At 42.3% G+C, this 16,956-nt stretch overlaps 1 protein-coding gene across 4 annotated transcripts in view; it reads right to left on the bottom strand.

The window, feature by feature from the left end:
• MED18 (mediator complex subunit 18) overlaps positions 1-16,956 on the bottom strand; it is a 59,391-nt gene that overhangs the window by 22,300 nt on the left and 20,135 nt on the right. For 3 of the 4 annotated variants that reach the window (XM_069756713.1, XM_069756716.1, XM_069756714.1), the window contains one exon: positions 4,924-7,592. The exons of the other annotated variant lie outside the window; for it this stretch is intronic. In XM_069756713.1, the coding sequence (XP_069612814.1) occupies positions 7,039-7,592 (554 nt within the window). In that variant the 3' untranslated portion in view covers positions 4,924-7,038. Of the gene's footprint in view, positions 1-4,923; positions 7,593-16,956 lie in introns of those variants that run through there. 4 annotated transcript variants of the gene reach the window in all.

A 16,956-nucleotide genomic window follows, 5' to 3' on the forward strand; every position in this document is an offset into this window, starting at 1 on the left:
CGGGACTGGAAGGCACAGCAGGAACACGGAACTGGAGGGCACAGCAGGAACGCGGGACTGGAAGGCACAGCAGACAATCTAGAGACAAATCAAGAGATCCACGGAGCCTAGGAACCTAAGGTGATGCTAGTAATAACCAGAAAACGCAATAGACGCAAAGACGTCTTACCCGGTCAGATGCAGGAGAGAAATACCCGACGGGCACTGCCATATTGGGGGCGGAGCCAGCAGGTCACGACCTCCCAGAAGTCCCGGCGGTGAGAGGAGCACGTCTGCGCATGCGCGGACCGCCGAAGGGATGAACACCAGGGAATCCAGACGGAGAGGAGCGAGGAGTAGTGTCGGGAGCGCGCCGGCCGGAGAGGTAAGTATAGAACGGTGTAACAGTGTGGCCACCATCTTCCACTGACCTCAACCCTCATCAATCAAAAGATCTATGAGGGTGGGAGGCAGATCACATCAAAACAGCAGCTCTGGGAGGCTATTCTGACTTCATGCAAAGAAATAAAAGCAGCAACTCTCCAAATACTCAAAAGTTCAATGGTTGCAAGAATTGGAAGGGTGATGTCAAAGAAGGGGTCCTATGTTAACATGTAACTTGGCCTGTTAGGATGTTTTGGAGTTAAATAGTTTTTTTGTTCAGTGACTGTGACCTCCTAATGCTGAAAATTCTACAAATGAGCATTTTCAGTTCTTTAAAACATCAAATGTTTAGAAATTCTACTGTGCCTAATAATTTGGAACAGTGCATTTTGAGTTTTTATTCATTTTGGAGATTATACTGTTATCATTGGGAGGTTTCTTCAATGAAATTCAATGTATACTCAGTAACAGGTGATGACTTTTATTAGACTGGACTGTCATTTGCACCGACCATTTAGGAAAATCCGAGAAAAATATCATTTGCATAATAATTTGGAACATAGTGTATATGAACAGCATTTCAAGGACATGTATAACCCATGCGCTACTCCAATTAATACATATAATGTCTGGACAAAACATTTTTTTCTGTGATTTAAATGCTGGCTTGTACAATACTTAACAGCTTGAGGCACATAGAATAGAAGCAATATAACTAGATGACAATAAACCCGGCCTACTTACATAAGGTGTATAAGAAAAGCATGCAGGCATAAGCGGTACTACCTGATTAAATAATCTGAGTTCAAGAGCTGCATGAATAGAGGACAGGCCAGATGGCAAAACACAGTTAAGCACATAAGGGTTAAAGCAAGAGGCTGTAAGCGCCACCAATGACCAATAACATGGAGCGGTGCGGTTATTAAAAGAAGAGACCTATACGGAGTTAAGCCAGGCAGAGCAAAGACCCAACGCGTGTCGCCACCCTAAGTGGTTTCGTCAGGGGTACCTCCTGCAGGCTACCTGTGTCGTTTTATATGCATCATAACTGAAGATCAATCGCAGCAGTGTTGCTTACCAGAGAAGCGTGGAGCACATCAAGCAGGAAGTCCTCATGGACGCACCGACAGTAACACCGCCGGACGCCCGCCATCGCACAAACCACGCGGCAACCATGGAGACAAGTAAACATAATACCTGCGCGTGTGCTTAGGTTTAATGTGGTGGCACGATCACAACAGAGAACAGCCGGGTTTTAGTATAGCAGTGTATCTATACTTGAAGAAGTCCAGCACATTAAAATATAATGCCCATACTTGGGTGGATAGAATGTATGAAACATATCAAGAAGGCATACGCATAATAAGTCCCATAATTAATCCCACTATTAATCAGTCATTATCATGGCAAAGACAATTAAGGTGCATGCGCTGTAAATTCAGAGTAACGGCACATTCATTCACCGCTATAGGATTCATCATAGCGCGTTCGGCAAGTGGGTTTTATATAAAGATACAATCAAACACATTTTTAGAGAAGCGCAAACCCAAATAGGTTCAAATAAATTCAAATAGATTCCACGAGAACAATGCGCTCCCAATTTCAGTGGTGCAGCCCCACACTAGAATCCAGTTTAGGATATGTAAAAAATCAACAATGGTCAAAACCAGAGACAAGAATGTATGCTAAATGTCATACACAATCCAGGTGACACAGGATATATACAGTAGGTGCAATAGGATATATACATATAAAACAATCTATATATCCATGTAAATATCCTAAATTGTCCACATCCATACAAGGGAGGAATACAACTTCTTATCACACATAAAGGATGTCGAAATATCAAAATCAGCATTCAGATAGTCATAGTGCGTGATAAGCAAAGGAACAATAAAGCTCCTAAGAAAAAGAAATGTTGACCTGTCTCTCACATACATCACTACAGGCCTGATGCAGGTTGTCCAGCCATTATAAACGTTACCAAGAAACCAGTCATATTCATATAGAGTCAGAAGTATGGTATATATGTTTTGGCATTCCAATGGTATCCACATATGAGGCCAATATATATAAAGAAATGAGTGATACGCTCATGCCCAAAATGTCAGACCAGATAGTACATTTCACAAAAAACTCCAAAATGTGAGTACACAGGACTAAACTGAGGACTAAGAACACTACACGTGTTCGAAACGCGTCCAGTTATTCAAGACATTCCTTCCCCCTGTACGCACTGGCTTGTCAAGCAGCTTACTTTTTAAAATTTGTCTAAATAAAGACTTTTGATTTTATTTCCTGAGCTGGATACCTTCATTTTCATGCACATCCCCTATGCGTGACCTATTCGTTTTCTCTTTTCTAACCCTTGCTCTATAAAAATCACAAATATCTACAAAAAACAGAGGGGAAAAAAAGAAACATAGCATGGCACTCAATAAAAGTGTGACCTGTTTATTTATTTTTTCTTATAAGTGATCAAATCTTGTGGGGGTTTTCACCTTCAAAATATCCTTCTATGTCTTCCAGTGCTGCTGGTTTTCACTAAAATGACTGATCATCCACGGATTTAAATGTCATTATAGAAAAATAGACAAACCAGAGATTCATCCCCATTTTCACATGGGCTACAAGGTCTTGTGAACAGGACCCTCAAACCTATTGGCTGAATTGTTAAAGGGAATCTGTCACGCCAAAATTGGCCTATAAGCTAAGCCCACTGGCATCAGGGGCCTATCTACAGCATTCTGTAATGTGCTGTAAAGTACTGCAGTGCGCAGGCGCTGGGCCTCTTTTTCCCGCCGCCTGCGCACTGCAGCACTTTGCTCTGCCCTCAACAGGGCAGACAAAGTAAGCCGGAGCTGTGGCAGGAAGACAAGAAAAGGACATTATCGCATTAAGATGGGAGGCGCCGGACCACGACGCCCATCGGACCGGACCACACCGGACCGCCCCTGGGTGAGTATAATCTAACTTGTTTTTCTTATCTTGCAGGTGACATCGGGAGCTTATCTACAGTTTTACAGAATGCTGAAACCCATCAAGAAAAGAATGATGCAACTGGTCAATAGTATAGAGAAAATCAATATAAACTTTATTAAATAACAATTAAAAACACACAACATCAGACCAAATTGGGAAAAAGGGTGAAACTAGAACACCCAATACACTCTGCGTGGTACATAGGTGACTGACACCCTCACCCGGCACAACAGCCAAACACCCGGTACCAGGGTAAGGTAGGAGTCCGGGTGAAAGCGTTTGCCCCGACGCGCGTTTCGGACCTAATTCCTTTCTCAAGGGGCCTCAGTTGCATCATTCTTTTCTTGATGGGTTTCATATGTTATATATGATGATGGGTCTGCTAGTCCTAATGGACACATGATCAAATATGCGGCAGTTTATTGGGATCATGTGTCTAGGTCATGTTTGCTTTATAAAGTTTTACAGAATGCTGTAGATAAGCCCGAAGCCGGTGGCCTTAAGGTAACGTTACACTAAACAACTTACCAACGATCACGACCAGCGATACGACCTGGCCGTGATCGTTGGTGAGACGTTGTGTGGTCGCTGGGGAGCTGTCACATAGACCGCTCTCTCCAGCGACCAACGATCCGGGGAAAGACTTCGGCATCGTTGAAACTGTCTTCAACTATGCCAAAGTCCCCAGGTAACCAGGGTAAACATCGGGTTACTAAGCGCAGGGCCGCGCTTAGTAACCCGATATTTACCCTTTTTACCATTGTAAAAGTAAAAAAAAAAAAAAAAAAAAAACACTACATACTTACATTCCGATGTCTGTCACGTCCCCCGCCGTCAGCTTCCCTGGACTGTCAGCGCCGCCGGCCGTAAAGCAGAGCACAGCGGTGACGTCACCGCTGTGCTCTGCTTTACGGCCGGCACTGACACAGTCAGTGCAGGGAAGCGGACGGCGGGGGAATGTGAAAGTATGTAATGTTTTTTTTTTTTTTTTTTAACTTATACAATGGTAACCAGGGTAAATATCAGGTTACTAAGCGCGGCCCTGCGCTTAGTAACCTGATGTTTACCCTGGTTACAAGTGAACACATCGCTGGATCGGCATCACACACGCTGATCCAGCGATGACAGCGGGTGATCAGCGACCAAAAAAAGGTCCTGATCATTCCCCACGACCAACGATCTCCCAGCAGGGGCCTGATCGTTGGTCGCTGTCACACATAAGGAGATCGTTAGCGAGATCGTTGCTACGTCACAAAAAAGCGTGACGTTGCAACGATATCGTTATGTGTGAAGGTACCTTTAGCATATAGGCCAATTTTGGGGTGACAGATTCCCTTTAATTTGTTAGACTGTAATAGCTGATATCTTCTCATGTCCGCTCTGAATTGTAAAACTACTGCAGAATATGTTGGCGCTCTATAAATGAAAGTCATTATCATTTACTGGTACCAGCTGTGAATAGGACCACCAACAGCAGAAACTCCCTGAAATCAGCTCCATAGATTCACATTAATGGATAATACTTTTAAAGCTCAATGAATCTTGCCCAAGAAAAGTAAACTATAGTGATAAATTGTATACAAAACACAGATTTAATAAAAATGTTTACACAACAATAGAATAAAGATCCAAGTAAACATAATAAAAAAATTAGATATTTGTCAAAAGCAAAGAAATACTCAATTGAAAAGTAATAGTATTTATTATCTGTGCCTATAGGTGTGGTCTCATTCCAAATATTAATGGTATATCCACAGGAAATGGAATAAATATCTAATAGAGAAGAGACCCAACTCTGGGACCCAGATTAAGGGCTCATACTCATCAGCGTTTAAAATGGACTAGTCCAATCAGATTAAAAAAAAAAAAAATTCCAATATACAAAGCCATTCGCCGCATGCTGCTATATTTTTTATAACCAAGCTGAGAAAAAATAAAAATCATAGAGGAACAAAGAATCATTGACTAATATTAGTCAGAAATACAATCGTATTTTTTTCACGATGGTAGCAGTGACAGAAGTAAGGTGACCCGGGTTCATCAGCTATGAACTCTGGTGACCTTACTCAAGTCAGCGCTAGATACTGCAGGAGCGTAATCACGCTCCAGTCTCAGTGCGTTCCGGCTGGCTTGCTGAGTGGTCGCATCATGCCACCGTTCAACAAACCATTCGGATGTACCAGAGTTGGACATAAGGATTATCTGCAGACAGGTGAGGAATATGGCATTTTATTATTTTTACATTAATAAATGGTTAAAAGAGTCAGGGAGTTTTTATTTCAAATAAAGGACTTTGTGTGTTTCTTTCAATTAAAGGACTTTTTCTCTGTGTATCTATTACATTTGACTTTGGGGTTAGTAATGGGTGTGTCTTACAGCCTCTCCATAACTAACCAGTTGATGTCAGCTGACATCAACCCTAATACTATTACCCCCACTTGCCAACGCACCAGGGTAAGTGGGAACAGCGGAGTCCAAGCGCTAGAGTTGGCGCATCCAATGGATGTTCCATTTCTGGGGCAGCTGAAGGCTGGTGTTATTAGTCTGTTATTAGTCATATCCATGACACTTTCCTAGGCTTTTAATATCAGCCTGCAGCTGTCTGCCTAGCCTTTGATGATTATTGGGACTCCATGTAATTTTTTGGGGGGTCACCCCTTGTTAACAACCAGTAAAGGCCAAGTAGAGAGCTGTGAGCTGATACTAATAGCCTGTGAAGCTTCATGTTTATTACCCCCTTTCCAGACTATAAACATCAGCCCCCAGCTGTCAGCTTTCCCTCAGCTGGTTAAGAAAGTTAGGGTTACCCCACTACATTTTTTTCTTGTAATTAGCTAATAATTAAAAAAATGTACAGTAAGCTAAACATGCATTGCAATGATTATGTAGCTCAATGACATATATATGTATATAAAACTGTTGAGTTAGTTAGTAAACTAGCTTGAAATGACAGGTACAGTATGTAAAGACTGGTGTGTATGCAATCCTTATATAATGCATTTTTAACATGTCATACGGATGCTAGGCGAGAAAAATGGCATTGTACTTGCATGGCACTCGTTCTACTTTCAGGAACAACATCGGAGCGATTTTATTTACGCTGATGAGTGTGAACCCTTATCTTGAGAACCATGGTCCATCACACGTCATGAAGAGATGGCCATGCATGCACAGCTCTCTATTCATTAATAAATTATGAATATTGGTACAAACGCTAGTAATAAAGATTCATACATTTACAAGAGAAAACTGAACTGTGTGATTGTGGCCCCTTTCTGTTTTTTTTTCTATAAGGCAAGGCTAACATGACATGTTACCCTAATTTTGGTGGTTCCATCAGGGATTATGTCTGAACCCCCATAAATTTGGATTCCGGCATATGCGCCGACAGCGCCATTGAAAGTAATGATGCAGTCATGACGGAGTCAAAGTGTGATTTTATGCATTATTTTCAGCTGTAGATATACCTAGTTGAGGTTGACAACTACTATATCTGGCTGTCCGCCTCCAATAGGCGTATGTGGCCGAAAATGCATGACAGAGCACACGGTGACTCCATTTGCATTGTTACTTTCAATGGCCCTGTCGGCACATATGCCAGAATCATTTTTTAGAGGTTCGGATGTAAGCCTTGAAAAAGCCACTGAACATAACACAAAACACAGTCTTAAACAGAATGAAATTAACTTTTCACATTAGACGTTTCGGATCTATTTTTTCTAGCTGCACCAATGGTCTAAGCTGTTCAGCAAAACTTCTGACTTCATCAGAGACACTATCCTGACCAGCAGGTGCCACTACGCTGAGTTCTACCAAATAAGAAAGGGACAGTGGCTCAGCACCTTCAGCTGTTCCTGCCACCAAAACACGAAACACTTTGTAGACTGCAATTTTCATAACTCCCTTGCGAAACAAGTGTCCTCTTGCTATAAATTCATGATCCATTCGAAAGCCCATCTCTTGAAGAAATTCAGGTAAGACTTCTGAGGTAGAAATGTCAACACAGTTCCTAACTAATGTGTGTCGGCTTCTGTCTCCAGCCTCTGGTTGGCCAAGATAACGAAGGTGCCACGGTGCTCCTGGACGGTCAAGTGGTCGACGGGCACGAAGTACAAATGGGCTCGCTTGCTGGCCTTTTAGTAAATATACACTTTCATGATCCGCAAAGGTCTCTGGCTCCATGTTGTCACATAATCCACGTAAGCGGTGAAGGAGGCTCTCTAGTCCTTGGTCTAGTATACTGCCTAAAGAGAAAAACTGAAGAATGACTTTGAAATAGGATGATATCAGGGATAAAGGAGAAAACTTATGTGGCTCTATTCACACTTGCATTATTGTTAGTTAGGGTAATTTTAATGAAAAAAAAAATAGTCTGCAAAACCGCTGAGACCAGAGTACACCAAAAGTCCCAAATAAAAAAAACAAAAAACAATTTTTACAATTCTGACCACTGTCACTTTATGAGTTTATAACTCTGGAACGCTTCAACGGATCCCGCTGATTCTGAGACTGTTTTTTCGTGACATATTGTACTTCATGTTAGTGGTAACATTTCTTCGATATTACTTGCGATTTATGAAAAAAAAAGGAAATATGGCGAAAATTTTTAAAATTTTGCAATTTTCAAACTTTGTATTTTTATGTCCTTAAATCAGAGAGATATGTCACAAAAAATAGTTAATAAATAACATTTCCCACATGTCTACTTTACATCAGCACAATTTTGGAAAAAAAATTTTTTTTTTTGTTAGGGAGTTATAAGGGTTAAAAGTTGACCAGCAATTTCTCATTTCTACAACACCATTTTTTTTAAGGGACCACATCACATTTGAAGTCATTTTGAGGGGTCTATATGATAGAAAATAATGAAGTGTGACACCATTCTAAAAACTACACCCCTCAAGGTTCTCAAAACCACATTCAAGAAGTTTATTAACCCTTTACGTGCTTCACAGGAACTGCAACAATGTGGAAGGAAAAAATGAACATTTAACTTTTTTTTGCAAACATTTTAATTCAGAACCATTTTTTTTATTTTCACATGTGTAAAAACAGAAATGTAACCATAAATTTTGTTATGCAATTTCTCATGAATACGCCAATACCCCATATGTGGGGGTAAACCACTGTTTGGGCGCACTGCAGAACTTGGAAGTGAAGGAGCGCCGTTTGACTTTTTCAATACAGAATTGGCTGGAATTGAGATGGACGCCATGTCACGTTTAGAGAGCCCCTGATGTGCCTAAACAGTGGAAACTCCCCACAAGTGACACCATTTTGGAAACTAGACCCCTTAAGGAACTTATCTAGATGTGTGGTGAGCACTTTGAACCCCCAAGTGCTTCACGGAAGTTTATAACGTAGAGCCGTGAAAATAAAAAATAGCTTTTGTTTACACAAAAATTATCTTTTCGCCCATAAATTTTTATTTTCACAAGGGTAACAGTAGAAATTAGACCACAAAAGTTGTTGTGCGATTTCTCCTGAGTACGTCGATACCCAATATGTGGGGGTAAACCACTGTTTGGGCGCACCTCAGAGCTTGGAAGAGAAGGAGTGCCGTTTTACTTTTTCAATGTAGAATTGTCTGGAATTGAGATCGGACGCCATGTCGCGTTTGGAGAGCCCCTGATGTGCCTAAACAGTAGAAATCCCCCACAAGTGACCCTATTTTGGAAACTAGACCCCCCATGGAACTTATCTAGATGTGTGGTGAGAACTTTGAATGCCCAAGTGCTTCACAGAAGTTTAGAATGCAGAGTCGTGAAAATAAAAAATATTTTTTTTTCCACAAAAAAGATATTGTAGCCCCCAAGTTTTTATTTTCACAAGGGTAACAAGAGAAATTGGACCCCAGAAGTTGTTGTCCAATTTATCCCGAGTACGCTGATGCCCCATATGTTGGGGTAACCCACTGTTTGGGCGCACGGCAGAGCTCAGAAGGGAGGGAGCACCATTTGACTTTTTGAGCGCAAAAATTGGCTGTCGTGTTTGGAGACCCCCTGATGTACCTAAACAGTGGAAACCCCCCAATTCTAGCTCCAACCCTAACCCCAACACACCCCTAACCCTAATCCCAACCTGATCCATAATCCTAATCACTAACCTTAACGATAATCACAACCCTTACCCCAAAACAACCCTAATGTCAACCCTAACCATAACCCTAATCAAAACCCTAAATCCAACACACCCCTAATCCTAATCTCAACCCTAATCCCAAACCTAACCCTAATCCCAAGCTTAATCCTAATGCCAACCCTAACCCTAATACCAACCCTAATCCAAACCCTAACCCTAATCCCAACTCTAACCCTAACCTTAGCCCCAACCCTAGCCCTAACTTTAGCCCCAACCCTAAGGCTACTCTCACACTTGCGTTGTTTGGCATCCGTCGCAATCCGTCGTTTTGGACAAGAAACGGATCCTGCAAATGTGCCCGCAGGATGCGTTTTTTGCCCATAGACTTGTATTGCCGACGGATCTTGACGGATGGCCACACGTCGCGTCCGCCGTGCACTGGATCAGTGTTTTGGCGGACCGTCAGCACAAAAAAAGTTCAATGTAACGTTTTTTTGTACGTCGCATCCGCCATTTCTGACCGCGCATGCGTGGCCGTAACTCCGCCCCCTCCTCCCCAGGACATAGATTGGGCAGCGGATGCGTTGAAAAACTACATCCGCTGCCCACATTGTGCACAATTTTCACAACGTGCGTCGGTATGTTGGGCCGATGCATTGCGACGGCCCCGTACCGACGTAAGTGTGAAAGAAGCCTAACCCTAAATTTAGCGCCATCCCTAACCCTAAATTTAGCCCCAACCCTAATCCTAAATTTAGCCCTAACCCCAGCCCTAACCCTAGCCCTAACCCTAATTTTAGCCCCAACTGCTCTTCTCCTGCCGGCCGGCAGATGGAGAGATGGCGGGCGCACTCCGCAATGCGCCCGCCATTTTCTTTTCCCCAGAAGATGCCGGCGGCCAGGAGGAGCAGCAGGAGGACCCAGGGACACCGATAAGTATAATAGGGTCCCCGAATCCCCCTATTTCTCTGTCCTCTGATGTGCGATCACATCAGAGGACAGAGAATTACACTTTGCTTTTTTTTTTTTTTTTTGCGGTCGCCGCTAAACAGTTAATTACCGGCGATCGCAAAACAGGGGTTGGTAAAACCGACCCCGATCATGCTCTTTGGGGTCTCGCCCCAAAGATCCTCCCGGGGCCGGCCGGCGGGCGCACTGCGCATGCGCCCGCCATTTTGAAGATGGCGGCGCCCATCGGGAGCCACGAGGAGCACCGGGGGTGACAGGTGAGTATCAGGGGGCGATCGGGGACCCCTTTTCTCTGTCCTCTGATGTGCGATCACATCGGAAGACAGAGAAATTAAAAAGAAATCGCGTTGGTTTTTTTTGCGATCGCCGGTAAACGGTTAATTACCGGCGATCGCAAAAGCGGGGTCGGTAAACCCCCCCCCCGAATCATGTTCTCTGGGGTCTCGGCTACCCCGGGCAGCCGAGACCCCGGAGAAAATCCGACTCTGGGGGGCGCTATTTAAGTACCCTTGGCGGCCGCCGTTAAAAGGTGTATCGGCGGTCGCTAAGGGGGTATAGATATATATATATATATATATATATATATATATATATATATATATATATATATATATATATATATATATATATATATTCCCAGTGACAACCTCTTGAAGCTCATCAATGGAATGCCAAGAGTGTGCAGAGCGGTCATCAAAGCAAAAGGCGTCTACTTTGAAGAGCTTAGAATATAAGACATAATTTCAGTTGTTTCACCCTTTTTTGTTCAGTATATAATTCCACATGTGTTAATTCATAGTTTTGATGCCTTCAGTGTGAATGTATTTTCAGGACTATGAAACTTGTACAGAAACATCTTTAAATGAGAAGGTGTGTCCAAACTTTTGGTCTGTAGTGTATAAATATATTTTTCACTGCACCTGCATTATTTGATGTGGTGCCATTTTTTGCCCTCCCATCCACTATAATACACGCGGTTCCTGGGAGTTACACCTGTGAAATCAGTTATTCTAATTTGTCTGCGAATTTTTGTTGTTATTATTTTGTTATTTTTTTATGTAATTTTGATTAAATTATGATTCTGATTTTGTTTGGGACTTTTGGTGCTATTTTTTCTCTCATGTGAAATGGCTATTTGAGAGCATCCTGTGCCAATGTAGCACCCCTACCACTTGGATTACGGGAGATATCGAACTAGGAAATGGTTTTTGTTTTGAAGCTTTTGTTTCTGAGACCACAGTACACAGCAATTTTCTCCACATATTAAAAAGTGCTCATGTGAACATATTGATTTACATTGGTTAATGCACGTTTGCGTCAGTGTGCACACGTGTTGAAATTATGTTCATAATAAAAAAACAACCACAAAACTGCAGTAATTTATTTTTCATAATGGTACCTTATGAGGACATGTGACAATTTACCATCAGATACCACTACAAGCAGTAATATGTAACAGTCTGTCAGTCTGCTTACTGCTAAGCTTCATTGTGCGGTTTCAGTTATGCCTCCTGGAAATGCAGGAATAAATTGACAACTGGGTGTTGCCACTTCTCAGTCAGCACCAAGGCCTGCAGGGACAAGCAGCCACTGTCTAGGGCTATGTGCACACGTAGAATGGTCCTCTGCGGATTTTTTTGCGGCGGATTTACCGCGGTTTTTGTGCGGATTCCGCACAAAGAAATGACATGCTGCGGAATGTAAACCGCTACATTTCCGCGCGTTTTTTCTGCAGCACGGGCACAGCGTTTTCGGTTTCCCATATATTTACATTGTACTGTAAACTCATGGGAAACTGCTGCGGACCCGCAGCAATTTCTGCAACGCGGGCACCTAGCCTAGAACTGCAGCTCATATTTAACCCCTTAACCCCCCCAAGGGTGGTTTGCATGTTAATGACCGGGCCAATTTTTACAATTCTGACCACTGTCCCTTTATGAGATTATAGCTGTGGAACGCTTCAACGGATCCCGGTGATTCTGACACGGTTTTCTCATGACATATTGTACTTCATGTTAGTGGTAAAATTTCCTCGACATTCCTTGCATTTATTTGTGGAAAAAAAAAAAAGGAAATTTGGCGAAAATTTTGAAAATTTTGCAATTTTCCAACTTTGAATGTTCATGCCCTTAAATCACAGAGATATGTCACACAAAATACTTAATAAGTAACATTTCCCACATGTCTGCTTTACATCAGCACAGTTTTGCTACCAACGTTTTTTTTTTTGTTAGGAAGTTATAAGGGTTAAAAGTTGACCAGCGATTTCTCATTTTTGCAACACCAATTTTATTTTGGGCACCACATCACATTTAAAGTCACTTTGAGGGGTCTATATGATGGAAAATCCACAAAAGTGACCCCATTCTAAAAACTGAACCCTTCAAGGTGCTCAAAACCACATTCAAGAAGTCTATTAACCCTTCAGGTGCTTCACAGGAATTTTTGGAATGTTTAAAAAAAAAAAAAATTGAACATTTAACTTTTTTTCACAAAAAAATTACTTCAGATCCAATTTGTTTTATTTTACCAAGGGTAACAGGAGAAATGGACCCCAAAAGTTGTTATATAATTTTCCTGAGTACACAGATACTCCATATGTGGGGGGAACCACTGTTTGGGCGCATGGCAGAGCTCGGAAGGGACGGAGCGCCGTTTGACTTTTCAATACAAAATTGGCTGGAATTGAGATAGGACACCATGTCGCGCTTGGAGAGCCCCTAATGTGCCTAAACAGTGGAAACCCCCAACAATTGACACCATTTTGAAAAGTAGACCCCCTAAGGAGCTTATCTAGATGTGTGATGAGCACTTTGAGCCCCCAAGTGTTTCACAGAAGTTTATAAAAATAAAAAATCATATTTTTTCACAAAAATGACCTTTTAGCCCCAATTTTTTATTTTCCCAAGGGTAACAGGAGTAATTGGACACCAAAAGTTGTTGTCCAATTTGTCCTGAGTACACCAATACCCCATATGTGGGGGGGAAACCACTGATTGGGTGCATGGCAGAGCTCGGAAGGGAAGGAGAGCCGTTTGTAATACAGACTTACTGTATATACTCGAGTATAAGCTGACCGGAGTATAAGCCAAGACCCCTAATTTTGCCACAAAAAAATGGAAAAACTTAATGACTCGAGTATAAGCCTAGGGTGGAAAATGCAGCAGCTACTGGTAAATTTCAAAAATAAAAATAGATACCAATAAAAGTAAAATTAATTGAGACATCAGTAGGTTAAGTGTTTTTGAATATCCATATTGAATCAGGAGGCCTATATAATGCTTATGATGGGCCCCATAAGATGCTCCATATTAAAATATGCGCCACATAATGCTGGTGCGCCACATAAGCGCCGGTGGACAGACACGGAAGGTAAGTATGTAGTGTTTGTTTTTATTACATTTACGCTGGCAACCAGGGTAAACATCAGGTTACTAAGCGCGGCCCTGCGCCAGACCCTGCGTACTTGCCGAAGGTAGTAACACGATTTCATAGATCACAAGAGATAGTTCTACCATCATTTATACCTAATCCGGATTACTCTGCCTGATAAGAACTCCGTGTATGGGGGAGGTCTGGAAAGCGCTTGGATGTCCCCTATTCTGCGAGCTGATGTTATAGCCACCAGAAAAGTTGTCTTGAGGGAGAACATTTTGATTGAGGCTTCTTGTAGAGGTTCAAAGTGGGGTTTCGTTAGAGATGAAAGAACTAAATTTAGATCCCAAGGATCTTTATGTAAGTCTAGTTCTATGGACTGCCTTAATGAATCTTGATACCCAATAGTTGTTAGCAATATTGCAGGAAAACAGGGCACCCAGGGGTGAAACCTGCACTTTTAAGGTACTGGTAGAGAGATTTAATTCTAGCCCTCTCTGCAGAAACTCCAAGATTTGATGTATCGGCACTCCTTCTTGGATATTAAAATCTGAACTGGACAAGAACTTCCTCCAGGTTCTGGAGTAAACTCTCATTATCTGCTTCCTACTCATCAGAAGTGTATCTACTAATTTTGGAGAGAAGCCTCTATCTTCTAATAATGACCGCTCAAACTCCAAGCCGTTAAATGGAGTGCTGCCACTTGTGGATGGCAGATCGGTCCTTGAGAAAGCAAGTCCGGAATCTCCGGTAATACCCAGGGAGCCGACACTGACATTGTCCTGAGCCAGGCGAACCAGGTTCTTCTGGGCCAGAAAGGGGCGATAAGAATGACTTTTGCTCGGTCTTCCCTGATTTTCCTCACTACTAGAGGTAACAGGTTCAATGGTGGGAAAGCATAGGCCAGCGGAAAATCCCACTTTATTAGAAATGCGTTCACCGCCAGGGGATTCTCTCTGGGATTCAGTGAGCAGAAACTTTCCACTTTTTTGTTGCCTCTGGTGACAAACAGATCCACCACTGGCTGACCCCATCTGCGGACGATATGATTGAAAACGTCCTTGTTTAGAGACCATTCTCCTTGTTTTAGTGTATTGCGGCTGAGGAAATCTGCTGTTACGTTTTCTTTCCATTTGATGTGAAGAGCCGTCAAAGATCGAAAATTTGTCTCTGCTATTCGAAATAGGCGATCTGTGATCCGCATTACGGCCTCGGAACGTGTTCCCCCTTGACGGTTTATATAAATGACCGCAACTCGGTTGTCCGATAGGATTCTGACGTGTTGGCCCTGCAGATATATGAGGAATTTTTTAACAGCTAATTCAACTGCCAATAATTCCCTTTGATTGGATGAGGATGTTGTGAAGGGCTCCCATTGCTCCTGGACCACCATGTTCTCCATGTAGGCTCCCTACCCTGAAGAGCTAGCATCTGTGGTTATCACCCGAGTAATATTTGCTATCCAGGGAACCCCCGCTGATAAATTTTCTTTATTTAGCCACCATCTAAGGGATTCTAGTGTTATTGATCCCAACGTTAATTTTTTATTTAACGCGCCCCCCAAAACTCTGTCATGGAACAAGACTTCTTTTTGCAGGGATCTGGTATGAAATTGAGCCCATCTAACCGCTGGAATGCATGACGTAAGGGACCCGAGTAGGGACATGGCTTGTCGAAGCATCATAGAGGGTGTAGTAATTGCTTTTAAGACATGACTTTGAATCTGCTCTAATTTCTCTATAGGGAGAAGACACTGTTGTGTTTTCGAATCCAATATTAACCCCAACATTTTTTGAATGTTTAGGGGCTGTAACTTAGATTTTTCGTAGTTTATGACCCACCCTAGGTTTTCCAATTTAGTCTTAGTTATTTCCAATTGTGACAGGCAGTGATGTACTGAATTTCCAACTACGAGGAAATCATCTAAATAGGGGATTATAAGGATATTTGATTCCCTTAAATGTGCCATGACTTCAGCGATTATTTTTGTAAATACTCTAGGGGCCGAAGTTATGCCAAAGGGAAGTGCTCTGTACTGAAAATGTGTAATCGTTCCCCCCATTAATACCGCTACTCTTAGGTATTGTTGGAAATCCGCATGAATGGGTACATGATAATAGGCATCTTTTAAGTCCACTACTACCATGAAACAGTTGTGAAAAAGCATTTTTATTGTTGAGTTGATGGACTCCATTTTGAAAGTATGCTTAACCAAAAATCTATTTCTTAGACCTCTAAGATTTATAATAGTCCTATACGTTTTGTCAGGAATCTATTTCTTAGACCTCTAAGATTTATAATAGTCCTATAAGTTTTGTCAGGTTTTTGAATCAAGAATAGGGGAGAGTAAAAACCCTTTCCTCTCTCAGAGTTTGGGACCTCTATCAGGATGTTTTCAGAACAAAGAGTCATCACTTCGTCTTCTAAAGCAGTTTGTTCAGAGGGAGAAGAACGTAAGGGGGTTAACTTAAATTTATCCCGTGGGGTATGAATAAACCCTGGGAAATAGTGTTTTGTATCCAAACACTATTTGTAATTTTCAACCACTCTGCAGTAAAGTGTAACAATCTCCCCCCACTGGTCTTTCTAGTCATTGGTCTGCTTTTTTTCTTTCTCTCGAAGAACGGCGGAACATGAATCCTGTACCTCGTTTCCTTCTATCATCCCATCTGGACTGATCTCTAACTGGTGAGAAGGTGCACTTCCTTCCCCGATTGAACTTCCTTTTGTTGAAGGGATGACGATATGACCCAAATAAATTAGGACATTTCTTTTTGTCATTCCCTGCTTTCTCCAAGAGTTGTTCCAAGGTGGGCCCAAATAAATATTCTCCCTTGCAAGGGATAGCACAGAGCTTTGCTCTTGCTTGCATATCCCCCGACCAGCATTTTAACCATAGGGCTCTTCTAGCGGCATTGGAGAGTCCTGCTGCTCAAGCTGCCAACTTAACAGAATCAATGGAAGCGTCTGATAGCAGCCCCCTCCTGAATTACTGGTAACGCTGCTAGTATAGAGTTTCTAGAATCCCCGTTTCAACTGGGTCTCTAACTGGTCCAGCAAAACCATCATTGACCTTGCAGTACAGGTCGACGCCACCGCAGGTCTTAAGGCGCCGGCTGCCATCTCCCAGGTACCCTTTAGAAAGGTGTCCGCCTTCCTGTCCAGGGGGTCTTTGAGGGATCC

This window comes from Ranitomeya imitator, chromosome 3 (assembly GCF_032444005.1).
Source record: "Ranitomeya imitator isolate aRanImi1 chromosome 3, aRanImi1.pri, whole genome shotgun sequence".
In the NCBI taxonomy this organism is placed as follows: Eukaryota; Metazoa; Chordata; class Amphibia; order Anura; family Dendrobatidae; genus Ranitomeya; species Ranitomeya imitator.